Source organism: Microcaecilia unicolor, chromosome 14 (assembly GCF_901765095.1).
Source record: "Microcaecilia unicolor chromosome 14, aMicUni1.1, whole genome shotgun sequence".
Taxonomy (NCBI): Eukaryota; Metazoa; Chordata; class Amphibia; order Gymnophiona; family Siphonopidae; genus Microcaecilia; species Microcaecilia unicolor.
The window spans coordinates 39221308-39240224 of NC_044044.1; the positions used below are offsets into that span (position 1 = coordinate 39221308).

At 43.7% G+C, this 18917-nt stretch overlaps 1 protein-coding gene across 3 annotated transcripts in view; it reads left to right on the forward strand.

Annotated features, from left to right (window-relative positions):
- ASH1L (ASH1 like histone lysine methyltransferase) overlaps nt 1-18917 on the forward strand; it is a 239137-nt gene that overhangs the window by 65468 nt on the left and 154752 nt on the right. For all 3 annotated transcript variants that reach the window (XM_030186339.1, XM_030186340.1, XM_030186341.1), the window contains exon 3: nt 3197-7175. In XM_030186339.1, the coding sequence (XP_030042199.1) occupies nt 3197-7175 (3979 nt within the window). The remainder of the gene's footprint in view (nt 1-3196; nt 7176-18917) is intronic.

The window sequence follows — 18917 nt, forward strand, 5'->3', positions numbered from 1 at the left end:
AGCCATTGCAGCGGCTTATGTGGCCGCAAGGAAGGTGCCGCCTATCCAGCTGAAGGCTCACTCCACGAGAGCTCAGGCGGCCTCGATGGCAGAGGCCGGATCCGTCTCCTTGGAAGAGATATGCAAGGCGGCAACTTGGGCTTCGGCTCATACATTCTCCAAGCATTACCGTTTGACGGTGGCTGCACGGGCGGAGGCCCGGTTTGGAGCTTCAGTGTTGAGGTCAGGGATTTCAATGTCCCGCCCTGGGTGAGTACTGCTTCGGTACATCCCACCAGTCTATGGATTGATCAGCTTGATGATATGGAAGGTAAAATTATGTATAATCATACCTGATAATTTTCTTTCCATTAATCATAGCTGATCAATCCATAGCCCCTCCCAGATATCTGTACTGTTTTTATTCTGGTTGCATTTCAGGTTCAAGTTTAGTCTTCAGTTACTTCAGAAAGACTTCGTGTTCAAGTTTTTTCACTTGGATTCTTCAAGAGTTGAGACGAGTTTGTGTTACAGTGAGCTGCTGCATTCCTCTCCCCCCCGTTTTACGGGGCTGGATTGAGACATAAATTCTGCCGGCACTCCCTCCCGCTTCGTGCGGCTGTAGGGCAGCTTTGTACCCCTCCCGCTTCGGCGGTGTTAGGGTCAGTCAGCTCCTCCCGCGGTTGCGGTTGCAGGATAAGCCAGATCCCCCCGCATCGGCGGGTGTGGTGTCCCTCCCCCGCTCCGCGGGGATGAGCTGGACGGATTCCCCTCCCCCACTTGTGTGGGGATGAGCTGGGTTAATTCCCCTCCCCCGTTTCGGCGGTGGTGAGCTGGGCAGAGTGTCCCTTCGTGGGTGTAATTCTCTAAGTGCTGAGTCCTGCGGATGGAGCTTTGATATCGACATACTGAGGAGTTTCCGGCAGCACATGACCACATATAGGGAGGCAAAAGTTTGCTCTCTATCTCCACCTGCTGGTAGATGGACACAACCCACCAGTCTATGGATTGATCAGCTATGATTAATGGAAAGAAAATTATCAGGTATGATTATACATAATTTTACCTTGGTAATGCTTTTGGATTGAGCTTTTGGTATGGAGCACTGGTATCGTTTGCCTGCTTACTTTGTGGGGAGGGGGGTTGGTGAAAGAACATAAGAATAGTCATACTGGGTCAGACCAATGGTATCCATCTTCCAACAGTGGCCAATCCATGTCACAAGTACCTGGCAGAAACCCAATAGTAGCAACATTCCATGCTACCAATCCCTTGGCAAGCAGTGGCTTCCCCCCATGTCCATCTCAATTACAGACTATGGACAGGAACTTGTCCAAACCTTTATTAAACCCAGGTACGCTAACTGCTATTACCACATCCTCCGGCAGCGAGTTGCCACTGTTTGGGTTTCTGCCAGGTACTTGTGACCTGGCTTGGCCACTGTTGGAAACGGGATACTAGGCTAGATGGACCACATGAACCAGGAGGTGTGTTTGTCCTCTTTTGTAGACAGGGTATTGGATGCGTCTCCTTGGAGATTTCATAAGCTAGACGTCTGCAAGATTCTGCTGCAGTACTTGTGGGAGACAAAGGAGTTTTGTCTTTTGGATCATCTTTGTCCTAGGAGGGGCCAGGCAGCATCCAAGGCCTCTGTCACGTGCTGGATCAAAGTCGCCATTGAGGCTCCCTACATTTGCAGGAATAATAGAGTGCCCCCCCCCCCCCCCCCCCCCCCCCCCCCCCCCCGGGGTTAAGAGCTCACTCGGTCATAGGGAGAGATGCCATCATGGCAATTCACAATACAATCAATATCATTTAAAAAACAGAAGAAAGGAAATACAATAAATATAGTTGCTGAGAGTCAAAAGGGCACTATCGTGTGGGCATGGCTGGACCCGCAGTTTGTGACACAAGATATGAGTTGAAGGTTAAGGTGAAAAAAATGGGCCTTCATTTGGAATTTGAAGACAGATAATGTAGTTTCCAGTCATAGTGAGGGAAGAGGAAACTTGTAGAAGATGTTTTTGAGAGGAGCATAGTGGTCGTAGAGGGTAATAAGGGGACAGAAGTCGGGACAGTGCCACTTTGCTCCCTTGAGGAGACAAATGGCCGCATTTTGGACTATTTGGAGACATTGGATATCTTTCTTAGGAAGTCCGTGTATACAGTGTTGCAGTAATCGAGAGTGGGTAGCACTAGGGAATGAAAAAGAACACTGAATGCTGAGGTATGAAATATTTATTTATTTATTGCATTTGTATCCCACATTTTCCCACCTATTTGCAGGTTCAATGTGGCTTACCGAGTCCTGTTATGGCATTGTCATTTCAGGATATCAGATACAATTAGTGATGTAAAAAGGTTGAGTCAAGGAGAAAGAAAAGAATTAAGCGGATTAAGTTGGATGAGTGTGGGAGGTATACTGTCAGGCTGGGGTGGTGGGGTGGTGTCTCTGTTGATCACCCCACCCCTCACCTATCCACACCCATCCTGTTAGAATATCAATGATATGCTTTGATGTCCCCATGCATACCTCCGACCCACCCCCATCCTCCCACCCTGTCAGACTATCATAGTAATGCTTGAATGTTTTCACTTATATACACTGTCAGCTAGCACATTTGCTTATTTCCGATCTGACGAAGAAGGGCAACCTTCGAAAGCTAATCAAGAAATGTATTAAGTTATGTCCAATAAAAAAGGTATCATCTTATTTTCTTTTCCATGTTTTATTTTGTTTGATTTCTATTGATAACCTTAAGAGTGGACTAACACGGCTACCACACTCATATTTTATACAAATGGAACTGAGGCAGTATAGAATTTGACACTTTGCTAGTTACCTTTTCCTGGCCTGATGGCATCAGCTTAACTCTATTTAAGGTGTAGCTTGTGTTGTAACAGGTCAGATCCATCAGAGTTTTCAGTGTTATCTTTCATCTTTGCTGTAATAAACCTGCAGCCTCGTTTTGTAACCTTAGTACAAATGGTGGTCATGTGTCTAGAGAGGTCTGGCATGTACAGGTTATATCATTGTTCAAATATTTCCTACTAAGTGATACAGAGATGTAGACAGAATTGAATATGAAATGTTGCAATACTTTATGAAGTGTTGTTTTGGAATTGGCTTGTCACTAAAGGTCAAGAGAAATAGAACGTACAAGAAACATTCTCTTCCTTCTTCAGTTTTTAAAGCATTGCTTCTTTTTTATTTTAGGATCCCTTGGAGCTGTACAAGAAGGCAGGCGAGGTCACTGCTGTTGAATGTCATGCAAAGGAAGGCACACGTCTTTCAGAAGGAGAGAAAAATTCCATGTTGAAGAGCTTTTCTTCATTGCCCTTGGAAACCACAGAACATGTCAGTTCGAGTCCTTGTAGCCTTTCTGGTTGCCATGAACCTGACTCAAAGGACAGAACTCTAGTCGGTGGAGCAAACAGTGTAACAGAAAAACTGGCTCACCTAATTGCAACCTGCCCTCCTTTGAAGTCTTCCAAGAGTAAACTGAAGAAGCAAGTGGTTGGTATTTCTGCCAGTCTGGTTGCCAAGGACCCTGGAAATTCAAAAACTGACCGTCTCCCTCTAGCCTCTGAGCATGTCAAGATTCCATCCAGTAAAGATCATACTAACAGTAACCTTGGAAAGCCAGAAATGATAGAACTTGTGCAAGAGAACCCAAACAGCAAAATAGTAGAGAAAAATGTTGTCCAACAAAATAAAGAGAGCATGTTAGAAAAGTGTTCTATTAGAAAAGAGGTTTCCAGCACAGACAGAAAAGTATTAAGTGAAGGGACCTCCACTCAGCAAGATACTTACTCCTTCCTGGAAAAGACAACTTCTGACGCATCCATGCCTGAGAAACAATTGCCAGTATATTGCACTTCACCAGATTTCAGGACAGGAGGAGCCTCAGAGGCATCAACAGTAAAGTCTCCATTCAGTGCAGTGGGAGAAGGAAACCTTCCATCACCCTCATCAGCAGCATCTGTTGGTACTTTAAACAGGAATCACTCTATAAGTTCCCCGCACTCTGCTTCCAGTTCTTTACTTATAAGTCCTGCAACAGAGCTGCCACAAAGTGTCATTGAGCACACTGGTAAAAACGTCTGCCACACATCATTGAATCACAATTCCAGCACTGACTTTTTGGTGGTTGGTAAAAATTTGAAAGCGTCTCGTGTTGATACCACAAGAATGCATACATCTGCTGGAGCACACACTACTAGTGGGAAGAGAACTATGGCAGCCGACACCAACAGTTATGCACCGTCTAACTCTTCTGTTGTTAGCTTTGCAAATTTGCTACGTAACAAACAGTTGCTCAAGATTGGTTCAGCAGTTAGAGCAGAGAAAAAATGTCAAGGAGTCAGGAATATGAGCACTAGTTTGCAATCAAAACCCTTAAAAAAAAGGAAAGGAAGAAAACCAAGATGGACTAAAGTGATAGTTAAAAGTGTAAATCAGGCTGCAAAAGGACCAGAACTAGATAATTCAGAACTTTTAAAAAGCATTTCATGCAGCAGACTGTCAAACAGTAATCCTGAGCAGACTAAAAACCCAGATCATGGAGTTGTTAAATCTCGATTGACAAAACTGAGCAAATCTAGTACTGGGCAGACTCTACCTTTATTCAGTCAGACCTGCAAGCAGTTTCATAAACCATGTGGTAATTCAGATGACATTTTGGTAGATTATAAACCTAAAAGGGGGAGGCCTAGAAGTAAGGAGATGCCTCAACTGGAAGGTCCTCCTAAGAGGACCCTAAAAATCCCAGCTTCCAAAGTCTTTGCAGTACAATCAAAAGAAGAACAGGAACCCCCAGTCCTTCAGCCAGAAGTAGAAATCCCCTCCCTTCAAGAAAGAATAACAGGTCAACACTTCCCTAAAAAGAGAGGAAGGCCAAAAAGGCAAATTAGATCACCAGTAAAAATGAAGCCTCCTATTCTGTCTGTGGCAACTTATGTTACAGATCATACGAACAAGGTGCAGTGTGAAAGTGACCATAAAAATGAAGACCTTTCAGAGACGAAGGAACTTTCTAGATGTTCTGAGGAAACTTATCAAGCTAGTGACTGCAGCATTACTGATCTCGGCTCTGAAACGTACAAAAAATCTGCAAAGAGATGCAATGGGCAATTGATGAAAACCATTATCCGCAAAATAAACAAAATGAAGACTATAAAACGGAAGAAACTTTTGAGTCAGATTCTCTCCAGTGCAGTGGAACAGAGCAGCAAAGGGAAAGTGCAATCAAAAGTGCACAGCACCGTCTCAACACTTGCTGCAACGTTTGGTTCTAAATTAGGTCAACAGATAAACGTCAGCAAGAAAGGGACCATTTACATAGGAAAGAGAAGAGGCAGAAAGCCCAAGGCTGGCGTAGATGGTATTTTAACTAGCAGTTCCATTGGTCATGGTATGCTAGAGAAATCTGCCCAGCAAACAGCTGAAGCTGCGCTTGGACAAGCACTTTCCCCTTTACTACCTTCGACAGCAAATGTGTCTGATGTTCTTCCTTCTCCAGTCTGTTCTCAGTCTTCAGGCACAAGTGGTGGCCAGAGTCCTGTCAGCAGTGATGCAGGATTCATTGAACCCAGTTCAGTGCCATATGTACACATACACTCCAGACAGGGAACTGTGGTCCAGACGCTTGCAATGAGGAAGGCTTCAAAAGGGAGAAGGCGGTTGTCTCCTCCTACTTTGTTACCAAATTCTCCTTCTCACCTAAGTGAGCTGACCTCGCTTAAGGAAGCAACTCCTTCACCAATAAGTGAGTCCCATAGTGATGAGACAGTTCCTAGTGACAGTGGGATAGGTACCGATAACAATAGTACGTCAGATCGAGCTGAAAAATTCTGCGGACAGAAGAAGAGAAGGTACTCCTTTGAACATGTTTCGCTCCTTCCACCTGAAACTTCAGCAGTTCTAAGCAGCCTGAAGGAAAAACACAAACACAAATGTAAGCGCAGAAATCATGATTACCTCAGTTATGATAAAATGAAGAGGCAGAAACGGAAACGTAAAAAGAAGTATCCACAGCTGCGAAGTAGGCAGGACCCCGACTTCCTGGCTGAACTGGAGGAATTAATCAGTCGTTTGAGTGAGATTAGAATAACCCACAGGAGTCGCCATTTTATCCCCAGGGACTTGTTGCCTACTATTTTCCGAATAAATTTCAATAGCTTTTATACCCATCCTACATTCCCTTTAGATCCTTTGCACTACATTCGAAAACCTGACTTGAAGAAGAAGCGAGGGAGACCACCCAAAATGCGGGAGACTGTGACAGAAATGCCATTCATGCATAGTCTTAGTTTTCCTCTTTCTAGTACTGGCTTCTATCCATCCTATGGCATGCCTTATTCTCCTTCTCCCCTTGCTGCTGCTCCTATAGGGCTCAGCTATTATGGACGGTACCCACCTACTCTCTATCCACCACCTCCATCTCCTTCTTTTACTACTCCACTGCCACATCCCTCTTACATGCACACTGGCCATTTACTGCTCAATCCTGCCAAATACCACAAGAAGAAGCATAAACTGCTACGTCAGGAGGCTTTCCTTACAACAAGTAGAACTCCACTTCTCTCTATGAGCACCTACCCCAGTGTTCCTCCAGAAGTGGCTTATAGCTGGATGGTAGAACATAAACACAGACACCGTCACAAGCACAGAGAACACCGATCTTCAGAGCAGGCCCAGGTCTCCATGGATAGCCTCACCGCAAATAGCTCATCAAGAACTGTTCTTGAGTCTCTAAAACGTTACAGGTTTGGGAAGGAGGGTGTAAGTGAAAGGTACAAGCATAAAGAGACACGCAGATGTCATATGACTTGCCCTCATCTGTCTCCTTCAAAGGGCTTGTTAGGCAAAGATGAACAGTGGGTCAGGAGGGAGTCTTCTGAATCAAATTCATTAGCATTGGGATTGCAGACACCGCTACAAATAGACTGTTCTGATAACCCAGGTTTGTCCTTAGGAGGATTTACTCCTAGCTCTGAACCAGTCAGCAGTGACGAACACACAAATCTGTTTACAAGTGCAATAGGAAGCTGCAGGGTCATCAGCTCTTCAGGTAGTGGGCGTAAAAAGGTAACGGACAGTCCTGGACTCTTCACTGCACAAGACAGCTCATCAGGCCAATCATTAAGAAAGGAGCAGCTGCCTTCTGGAGAAAAGGCCACATCAAATCTGGCAGGTAGGAAAGCTCTTTGAAACTTTATGTAGCGTTCTGCAATTTGTTCATACATGCATTCTAACGTTTTTATATGCAGCGTTAAAGGAGTAAACATCTCATACTCAAAATGTAAGGTGTCTTTATTATCTACCTGGGTGAAAGTAAGAAACTAGTTAATGAAACTGGGGTATCGGAGCACTCAGCAGTGTTTGTCTGCATGTCCAGTCCTTGTCATAGTAATAGTGATGTATTCTTTCTCTAATTCTCTTGACTGCAAGCAGAACCTTTTCAAATCAACGAGCTCATTATGCACCTTTTACAGCCAACCAGAAACTTTCACCTTGCTGCCCAATGAGAGCCTATACATTTCAAGCATAAGCATTCCTTTTTAGCGTACGAAGTTTTTGTTATGTGGTTCTAATTCTTGGCTGTAAAGTAGGTTAAAGTAAATGAGAGAGCCCTTTGTTATGTGTTGTAAGACTATTTTCAGACTGTATTAATGAGTGTCAGTATCGAGAACTAGCTTTTCCATTTTAAGCTAGACATTTAGAAAGCCTTACTTTTTGCTCACTGCCCCCTATTGGGGAGGTAATTATCTCATGGGTTTGGGTTGATAACCATGGAGAGCAAGATTTAAAAAAAAAATCTATGAAGTCTTCCCTAATTGTTTTTAAACAGACTTTGAAGAAAAAATTGTACAGGTAGCACCTACTTTGACAACAACACACAAACATCATTAGATCCATAGAATAGAGATTTTTCTTTAGGTTTAGATAGCAGTTTATTTCATTATCAAATGTTTATATGATGTCGTCAGACAAGGATTATCCTACATTTCACATAATCATAATAGATTTTGCTTTTCTGGTTCTTTTTTTTTTTGTTTTAAGTAAAATGTATTTCCTTGTAGCGTTTTCTCAGTATTAAAGAAGAGATGAAAATATATCTGCTGAGGTTTAAAATAGAATGGAGTTTTTCAGTCCAAGCCAACAAGTAAACAACTCTTTAGTGCTTCCAACTGTTAATAGCAGCATTGATTGTAGGCATGTTTAAGCAGACTGTGGTGTACAGTTTCAAGCAACTGTTCCAAGCTTGAAATTGGTTTTCCTTTCTGAAAGTAGTCTCACCTGGTTAATTCTTGTTATATCAGCTCCATAGATACGTCCCTAGCCTCCAAATTCACATGTAAAACTTGAATTTTACCTGTTGAATTGGCCTTAAGAACAGCAACATTGATTTCACTTAGTGAGCTGAGAATAAGAGCAACACATAGAGGATAAAGGTTCTTGTCTCTACAAAAAAAAACATTTTGTCACTTGAGAGCCACTTCAAGTTACTTATTTAGCAAAACAGACAATATGAACCTGAAACATAAACAATCCAGATGCTTTATTTTGTAAAATAGCAACTAGGATGTACACTTTATTTGAATGCATTTACACAGTAGTTCCGGAAACTAGTCTAAAGAGCCTGGTAAGCAGCAGACTTTAATGTAAAGGTGGAACCTAAACATTTTCTTGGATAATAACTGCAAAGATAACATGGGAGGATTGTGATTTATTCTGATCATTGAATCAAGACAGTATTTACTGCTATCCCACTGGGATCTTCATTACACTAGATGTTTAATGAGCTCGTCCCGCAGCATTAAATTGGGTTGTTAAATATTTTCAGTTTGCATATGGTTTTGGATTTATTGATGATCTGCTCTATAATTAACTACAGAAGAAAAAAAGCCTGGAGGTTTAAGGAATTTTGACTCGCTTATGCATGAAGTCATGTGCATTAACACTGCATATTTTGCCTCAGCTGTGCTCTGATGGCTCTAAACTCTGGCTCAGTTGGTGACAACGTAGGGAAATCCATAATATTTTCATTTTGCATTTGTTGCCCTCTTCACACCACTGATTAACACTTGTCTTCTGTTTATAACTGCTCTTATTTACTTCCGAGATTGAACTCTGTACTAAGCCAGTGAAACATCTTAAGAGTCAAGAGTTATGTTCTGCTGTTGGAATCATCACTATATTTCCTAAAGTGGCAATGTTCTTCTGTCAGTCCTTAGATAAAGGTCACATTAGCTATTCTATTACTGCCTACAGCAACCCCTGACATGACAGTATAGGCTCAGTAGGTGGTTGTGGGTAAACTATGAGTTGATTTTTCACTGAATGTGTGGTCTTCAAGGAGCAATTGCCACAACACCTGCAAGAAGGGAGGAGTGGGGTTGGGGATGCTGTTCAGCCTGTTTCTGGGCTGCAACCAGCTTGAGCTGTCTGGTCAGGGGGGAGGGGTGCACATCAAATCTGTGGTGGTGATCCAAAGCCAGCCTGTTAGTTTGCAGGCCCAGAGTTGGTTGGAGAGATTGAGGTTGCTATGGGATTTTCTGCAAGTGGGACAATGGGAAAGTTTGACATTTTAAGTTTAGAACACAGGTGTCCTGCATGGCCAGCAGCAAGGCATGGTAGTGTTTGCTAAATCAGTACCTATGCTAAGATTAAGAAGGGGGAATTTCTGGATATTCCAAATTTTACAACATCTGACTCTAGCCTTAAGATGAACGAAGCCGAAGGTTTCATGCTCCATTCCTGGTGAAAAGAATGATAAGGTGTTGTGGCACCTAGGAGCTTGTCCTTATTTTGTAAAACAGCAATTCTCTGAGGAAAAACAGGCTCCAGTATTCTCACAAGTGGGTAGATGCCGATCCGCGTTGCCTGGTCCGGCATTTATGCCTAGTCTCTAAAAATGCAATTCACTAAGACTCTGTTAAAATGTAATTCACTTGTTTCTACACTTCCCCCTCCATCCCCTTAAAATTTAATTTTCTACCTGTACTAACTAAAATTGTAAGCCACATTGAACCAAACATGTTTGGAAAATGTGGGATATAAATGCTGCTATAAATAAATAGAATGAAAAGCAAGCAGTCATAGCAAGAGAATGCCAAGAAAACAAAGGCAAATGAAGCATTTAATCTGATGGAAAAGCTCGAGTGACAAAACGTCCTATTTCTTATTGGAGTTCTGTTTCTTATGTGTTTTGTGATTTTATAACCTGCTCTGTCCTGTAAAGCTGGGCGATATAGTAAGTTCTCTAATAAACGTAGACATGTTTTCAGTGCTGCTGTAGTTATTTGAATGTGAATACAAAAGAGTACACTATTCCACAGCATGGGAGTTAAAACAATATCAAGCACCACTAGTAATCGCTCCCACTCCTACTAGAGAGGAGTTAGTGTCTTACGTAACTAAAAACCAGAGCACTTGATCCCAAATATTACGTAGAACCTAATCCCTCATTCACTTATTGTCCAGCTGTTGCTTCTGTTCACAGTTCTGTGGCCAGAGATGCCATCTGCCTTCATTGGGGAATGGGACTCATGCACATGAACCCTCCAGTACCTCTGCTTGCAAAAACCTTAGTAAAACTCAGGAGATCAGGGAGTATGATTCTCATAGCATTCTTCACAGGACGTATGGCGGTTTCTAGTCGTTTGCGATTTATCTATCAGGAAATCAATGAAGTTAGACATTTTACCCATGTTAATAACACACAGCCAAAGAACTTGCTTCATCTCAACCTCTTGGCATGGATGTTGATGGGAAATGATTTGCTCCTGTTGAAGCGTATTTTCAAAGCACTTAGACTTACAAAGTTACATAGAGGGGCATAATCGAAAGGGACTCCGTTCCTTTTATCTTGCTGCACCATATGCCTGGAATAGACTTCCTAAGCCGGTACATCAAGCTCCATCTCTGGCCGTCTTCAAATCTAAGCTAAAAGCCCACCTTTTTGATGCTGCTTTTAACTCCTAACCCTTATTCACTTGTTTAGAACCCTTATTTTATCATCCTCATTTTAATATTCCCTTATCTCTTGTTTGTCCTGTTTGTCTGTCCTAATTAGATTGTAAGTTCTGTCGAGCAGGGATTGTCTCTTCAGTTCAAGTGTACAGTTCTGTGTACGTCTAGCAGTGGCATAGCCACAGATGGGCTGGGGTGGGCCAGGGCCCACACACATGGGACTCAGGCCCACCCAACAGTAATACACATTTAACATTAGCTGGTGGGGATCCCAATGTCTGCTAGCTGAAGACTTCCCCCTGATAGTAATGAAAATGCTACTCCCACGATATGGACACCTGCACAGTCTCAGTTTTCAGCGCCTGCCTGCTGCAGACTGCCATGGTGGAGAGAAGCATTTTTTTGGGTGGGGTGGAGAACACTTGGTGCCCACCCACTTCTTGCCTAGGCCCACCCAAAATTTGCTGTCTGGCTATGCCCCTGACGTCTAGTAGCACTATAGAAATGATAATTAGTAGTAGTAGTAGTAGATGTCCTTGCAAAACATCCCGATGGAGGGGCGGGGAAACCTGTATTATCGAAACAAGATGGACGTCCTTTTTTTTTCCATTATGGGTCGAGGACATCCATGTGTTAGGCATGCCGAAGGTGCCGCCTTCGCTACGCCTCGATACGCCCCCTTGAACTTTGGCCATTCCTGCGACGGAAAGCAGTTGGGGACGTCCAAAATTGGCTTTTGATTATACCAATTTGGATGACCCTGTGAGAAGGACGCCCATCTTCCGATTTATGTCGAAAGATGGGCGTCCTTCTCTTTCGAAAATGAGCCTGTTGGTAAACTATGGAACTTTGTAAGTCTAAGTGGTTTGAAAATGATTTCCGTGGTCTCCCCATCACACTATCTTAAGTACTTCTAGGATGGCATCAACAGAAAAGTCTTATTTTCAGTGGAGGGCAAAACCCTATATCAATTTTAAATCTATTTGTGTGATTTTTCAAGTTTTAAATGGTTGTACTTCGGAGCTGCTTATTTTATATTTTTCCAGATCTTTTTCTTTCTTCTTCTGGATTGCAAGATAATTTTACCTTAAAACTTCCTGCATTTAATGGTGTCCGATTGAAACGTCATTTTGAGGCCATGTTCTCTTTTCAAGCTGTTATGATCTGGAATGCAGTTCCTTTCTATATTTGTTCTGAGCTTAATTATATGCAATTGAGAGAGAAATTGAAATCATTTTTATTTGATAAACTGTAGATTGTTCTTATTTTTATGTTGTTCTTCGTGCTGTTTGAGTCTCTTTGTTTTGTTCACCGCCTTGAACTTCGTGCTGGGAGTAGTTCGGTCTACAAATTCACATTAGATTAGATTTTTCAAGAAATTCTAGAAAGCTGTGGGAGATATCCAGTGCATCCACATGCGGAACAATGTAAAGCAACTGGCGGACTTAGTGGACAAGCTCCCTGTGGAGCACGCCAGGCCTTTTCAGGAGGTGGTCAGGCAGCTGAAGGCGTGTCTTAAATTCCTGTCCAGGGGTTCTTACGACTCTTTTGATGTTGCATTCAGAGCCGCTGCTCAGGTTATAGTGATGTGCAGACTCTTATGGCTGTGTGCCTTTGACCTGGATAATCGAGTCCAGCAGCGGATTGCGGATGTCCCTTGCCGGGGGGGGGGGGGAGTAATATTTTCGGCGAGAAAGTCGAGCAGGTGCTCGAACAGCTCCACCAGCGGGAAACCGCTATGGACAATCTCTCCTGCCGGGCACCTTCAGCTTCTACCTCATCAGATAGACGTTTTTTTCCAGGGAAGAAGGACTGCTCCCTATGCCTACAATAGGCGTAGGTACAATCCTCCTTCCCGACAGCCTTCTCAGGCTCAGCCCCAGCGCGCTCGTTCTCGTCAACAGCTTGCGCCTAGACAGGCCCCTGCAGCTCCCCAGCAAAAGCAAGGGACGGGCTTTTGACTGGCTCCAGCTGAGCATAGCCGCTATCAAAGTGTCCGTGCCGGACGATCTGCTGGTCGGAGGGAGGTTAAAAGGTTTTCACCAATGTGGTGAAGTGGGGGATATGATCCATATATGGTGGACATGCAAACAAACACAAGAGTATTGGACTGAAATCTTGGGATTTTTACAGACTGTGACAGGGTTTGAGTACCCTAGGAGTATAGAATGTTGTCTGTTACATTTTCGACCGCCATGAGCACAGCGGAATATCCATCAGTTTGCTACACAAGTGTTTGTGGCAGGTAAACTACTTTTAGCAGCAGCATGGAAAAAGCCATCACTACCAAGACTGCGGACTGTCTTAGCAAAGCTTAAAACATTTCAACTTATGTCAAAACTCACAGCTATAAGGAAAGGACAAATTGCCCAACATCAGAGAATATGGGACTTGTATGATAAATGGTCTTCTACCCAAACCCTATAACTCCTTGTAAGAGGAAGAAAGGAGAGTCGGAAGGGAGGGAGTAGGGGATTTAGAATGTTAAGATAAATAGGAGAAATACTGTTAGAATTATACAGACATGATGTTAGTTTTTTTGTTGTTACAGGCACAACCAATGTTATAATGCACAATAATGATGTATGAAGAATATACAGTATTTTATTGATAAAACATAAATACTTTAAAAAAAAAGTTTTTCACCAAAGGTGGCCTCTTGTAACCTTCGATCGGTGGGTTCTTCAAATAGTCCGGTTAGTATACTCCCTCAGTTTGATCTCCAAATTGCCCACCGGGAGCTCAGTCCTTCAGCTTCCACACAAGCAGGTACTTGCAGAGGAAATCTCCGCCCTTCTCAGCACCAATGCAGTCGAGCCCGTTCCACCAGGGCAGGAAGGGCTGGGATTCTATTCCAGGTACTTCCTTGTGCAAAAGAAAACAGGGGGGATGCGTTCCATTCTAGACCTAAGGGCCATGAACAAATAACTAACCAGCTTCCGCAAACTACTGAAGACTCATTTCTTCAACAAGACATATCACTAAGATCATCACATGTGAAATCCCCCACATGTACCCAGAATTATCTTAAAATGTTTTCTTGTTATTTCACTATTATGCTTTATCATTATCATGTAACCCAAAATCCTTCTGTAATACCAATATTACCAAAATAAAAAAAAATAAAAATGGAAGTGGTTGAAAGAAAAGCTACGAGGATGGTATGGGATTTACGTTCCAAGACGTATGAAGAGAGGCTTGCTGACCTGAACATGTACACCCTGGAGGAAAGGAGGAACAGGGGTGATATGATACAGACGTTCAGATATTTGAAAGGTATTAATCCGCAAACAAATCTTTTCCGGAGATGGGAAGGCGGTAGAACGAGAGGACATGAAATGAGATTGAAGGGGGGCAGACTCAGGAAAGATATCAGGAAGTATTTTTTCACGGAGAGGGTGGTGGACGCTTGGAATGCCCTCCCGCGGGAGGTGGTGGAGATGAAAACGGTAACGGAGTTCAAACATGCATGGGATATGCATAGAGGAATCCTGTGCAGAAGGAATGGATCCTCAGAAGCTTAGCTGAAATTGGGTGGCGGAGCAGTTGGGGGGAAGAGGGGGTGGTGGTTGGGAGGCGAGGATAGGGGAGGGCAGAATTATACGGTCTGTACCAGAGCCGGTGATGGGAGGCGGGACTGGTGGTTGGGAGGCGGGAAATACTGCTGGGCAGACTTATATGGTCTGTGCCCTGAAAAGGACAGGTACAAAGTCAAGGTAAGGTATACACATATGAGTTTGTCTTGGGCAGACTGGATGGACCATGCAGGTCTTTTTCTGCCGTCATCTACTATGTTACTATGTATGTAATTGCCTATTCTCTTCTCATTTGCACTATTCATGATGTATTGTATGCCACATTGAGCCTGCAAAGAGGTGGGAAAATGTGGGATATAATGCAACAAATAATAAATAAATAATAATACCTGGTCCAAGAAAAGTTCAGGATGCTTTCCCTGGGCACCCTTCTTCGCATGATTCAGGAAAACGATTGGCTATGCTCTCTGGACTTAAAGGATGCTTATACACACATCCCGATACTCCCAGCTCACAGGAAGTACCTTCGATTCCATCTGGGAGCGCAGCATTTCCCGTATTGTGTGCTGACCTTTGGTCTCGCCTCTGCACCCAGAGTATTTACCAAATGCCTGGCGGTAGTTGCAGTGTCGCTACGTAGAATGGGAGTGCATGTGTTCCCTTATCTCGACGATTGGCTGGTGAAGAACACCTCAAAGGCAGCAGCTCTACATGCAGATGACATTCAACTGCTGGAGGTACTCGGGTTTGTTATAAATTACCCCGTCCCATCTTCTTCCTGTTCAAAGACTGGAATTTATTGGAGCTCTGCTGTATTCACAGACGGCTCGTGCCTATCTTCCCGAGACGAGGACAGACAATCTTCTGTCTCTAGTTTCCATGGCCAGAGTGTCTCAGCGGATCACAGCTCGGCAGATGTTGAGACTTCTGGGCCATATGGCCTCCACAGCATAAACAACAGTCTGGCCGACAGGTTGAGCAGGATCATGCAACCTCACGAGTGGTTGCTCAACTCGCGCATAGTGCGCAAGATCTTCCAAGCATGGGGCTCCCCCTTGGTGTATCTTTTCGCCACTCAGTTCAATCACAAAGTCCCTCAGTTCTGTTCCAGTCTTCAGGCCCACGACAGACTAGCAGATGCCTTTCTCCTCCATTGGGGGAAGGGACTTCTGTATGCATATCCTCCCATACCTCTGGTGGGGAAGACTTTACTGAAACTCAGGCAAGACTGCGGAACCATGATTCTGATTGCTCCTTTTTGGCCGTGTCAGATTTGGTTCCCTCTTCGAAGAACCGTGGAGATGGAGTATTTTCTATCACTCAGAACGAGGGGCCGCTTCTGCATCCCAACCTCCAGTCTTTGGCTCTCACGGCCTGGATGTTGAGAGCATAGACTTAGCCTCCATGGGTCTCTCTGAGAGTGTCTCCCGAGTCTTGCTTGCTTCCAGAAAATATTCCACGAAGAGGTGTTACTCTTTTAAATGAGGAAGGTTTGCAGTCTGGTGTGACAGCAAGGCCCTCGCTCGTGTCCCACACAGACCCTGCTTCAATACCTTCTACACCTGTCAGAGTCTGGTCTCAAAACCAGCTCCGTAAGCGTTCATCTTAGTGTGATTAGTGCTTTTCATTTTCATGCAGAGGGTAAGCCTTTAGTTGTTCGATTCATGAGAGATTTGCTTTTGTCAAAGCCCCCTGTCAAACCTCCACCAGTGTCATGGGATCTCAATGTCGTCCTCACCCAGCTGATGAAACCTCCTTTTGAGCCTCTGAATTCCTGCCATCTGAAGTATTTGACCTTGGAAGGTCATTTTCTTGGTGGCGGTTACTTCAGCTCGTAGAGTCAGTGAGCTTCAAGCCTTGGTAGTGCATGCTCCTTATCTCAAGTTTCATCACAACAGAGTAGTCCTCCGCACTGAACCAGTCAATTGTCTTGCCAACATTTTTTCACCGTCCTCATACCCGCCCTGCTGAACGTCAGTTGCATACATTGGACTGCAAAAGAGCATTGGCCTTTTATGTGGAGCGGACAAGCCCCTTCAGACAGTCCGCCCAAATGTTTGTTTCTTTCGATCCCAACAGAAGGGGAGTTGCTGTTGGGAAACGCACCATTTGTAATTGGCTAGCAGATTGCATTTCCTTCACTTACGCCCAAGCTGGGCTGACTCTTGAGGGTCATATCATGGCTCATAGTGTTAGAACCATGGCAACATCGGTGGCCCACTTGAAGTCAGCCACCGTTGAAGAGATTTGCAAGGCTGCGACGTGGTCATCAGTCCACACGTTCACATCTCACTGTTGCCTCCAGCAGGATAGCCGATGCGACAGTCGGTTTGGGCAGTCGGTGCTGCAGAATCTGTTCGGGGTTTAGAATCCAACTCCACCCCCCTAGGCCCATTTTTATTCTGTTCCAGGCTGCACTCTCAGTTAGATGTTCTGCTTCGTAGGTCAATCCTTGTTATGTCCTCGCCGTTGCGAGGCCCAATTGACCTTTGTTGTTTTGAGTGAGCCTGGGGGCTAGGGATACCCCATCAGTGAGAACAAGCAGCCTGCTTGTCCTCAGATAAAGCAAAGATACATACCTGTAGCAGGTATTCTCCGAGGACAGCAGGCTGATTGTTCTCACAAACCTGCCCGCCTCCCCTTTGGAGTTGCCCTTTTTATTTGTTATTGTTTTATATGTAACTGAAAGGGGACTCTCGCAATGACGGGCGGGAAGATGGCTGCGCATGCGCGGTGCGCCCGCCCGCTCAAAGGCTCTAGCAAACTTTTTTGCTAGGAAGATTTCCGTTCCTGGGGCTTCCGTGGACGTCACCCAATCGTGAGAACAATCAGCCTGCTGTCCTCAGAGAATACCTTCTACAGGTATGTATCTTTGCTTTGGATTAAGTATAAACAGGACATCCAATACGTTAGCGTTTAACTTTCAAAAAGGAGACTATGATAAAATGAGAAGAACGGTGAAAAAAAAACTTAGAAGCAGCTGCGAGGGTCAAAAATTTACATCAAACATGGATGCTGTTTAAAAATACCATCCTGGAAGCCCAGTCCAAATATATTCCGTGTATTAAAAAAGTAGGGAGGAAGACCAAACGACAACCAGCATGGTTAAAAAGTGAGGTGAAGGAAGCTATTAGAGCTAAAAGAAAATCCTTCAGAAAATGGAAGAAAAAACAGACTGCAAATAATAAGAAGCAGCATAAGGAATGTCGTCAAATGCAAAGCGCTGATATGGCACGCAAAGAGGGACTTTGAAAAAAAGATTGCGTTGGAGGCAAAAACGCATAGTAAAAAAAATTTTAGTTGTATTAAAAGCAAGAAGATGGCAAAAGAATCAGTTGGACCACTAGATGACCGAGGGGTATAAGGGAAGACAAAGCCGTAGAGGAGAGATTAAATTAATTCTTTGCTTTGGTCTTCATCAAGGAAGATTTGGGAGAATTACCGGTGCCAGAAATGGTATTCAAAGCTGGCGAGTCGGAGGAACTGAATGAAATCTCTATAAACCTGGAGGATGTAATGGCGCAATTTGACAGATTGAAGTACAGCAAATCTCCTGGACCGGATGGTATTCATCCCAGAGTACTGATAGAATTGAAAAATGAACTGGCTGAACTATTAGCAATATGTAATTTATCTTTAAAATCGAGTGTGGTACCAGAAGATTGGAGGGTAACCCATGTAATGCCGATTTTTAAAAAAGGTTCCAGAGGGGATCTGGGAAATTATAGACCGGTGAGCCTGATTTTGGTGCAGGACAAATTGGTAGAGACTATTACAAAAAACAAAACTAGCATATTCAAAAGCATGGGTTAATGAGACAAAGCCAACATGGATTTAATGAAGGGAAATCTTGCCTCACCAATCTATTACATTTCTTTGAAGGGGTGAACAAACGTGGATAAAGGTGAGCCGGTTGATATTGTGTATCTGGATTTTCAAAAGGCGTTTGACAAATTACTTCATGAAAGACTCCAGAGGAAATTGGATAGGAGGTAGTGTCCTATTGTGGATTAAAAACTGGTTAAAAGATAGAAAACAGAGTAGGGTTAAATGGTTAGTATTCTCAATGGAGAAGGGTAGCTAGTGGGGTTCCCCATGGGTCTGTGCTGGGACCGCTGCTTTTTAACATCTTTATAAATGATCTAGAGATGGGATTAACGAGTGAGGTAATTAAATTTGCTGACGACACAAAATTATTCAAAGTTAAATCATGAAAGGATTGTGAAAAATTACAAGAGGACCTTTCGAGACTGGGCATCTAAATGACAGATGACGTTTAATGTGATCAAGTGCAAAGTGATGCATGTGGGGGAAAAGTTACCCAAATTATAGCTAGGTAATGCAGGGTTCCACATTAGGAGTCACCGACCAGGAAAGGGATCTAGATGTCTTTATTGATGATACGTTGAAACCCTCTGCTCAGT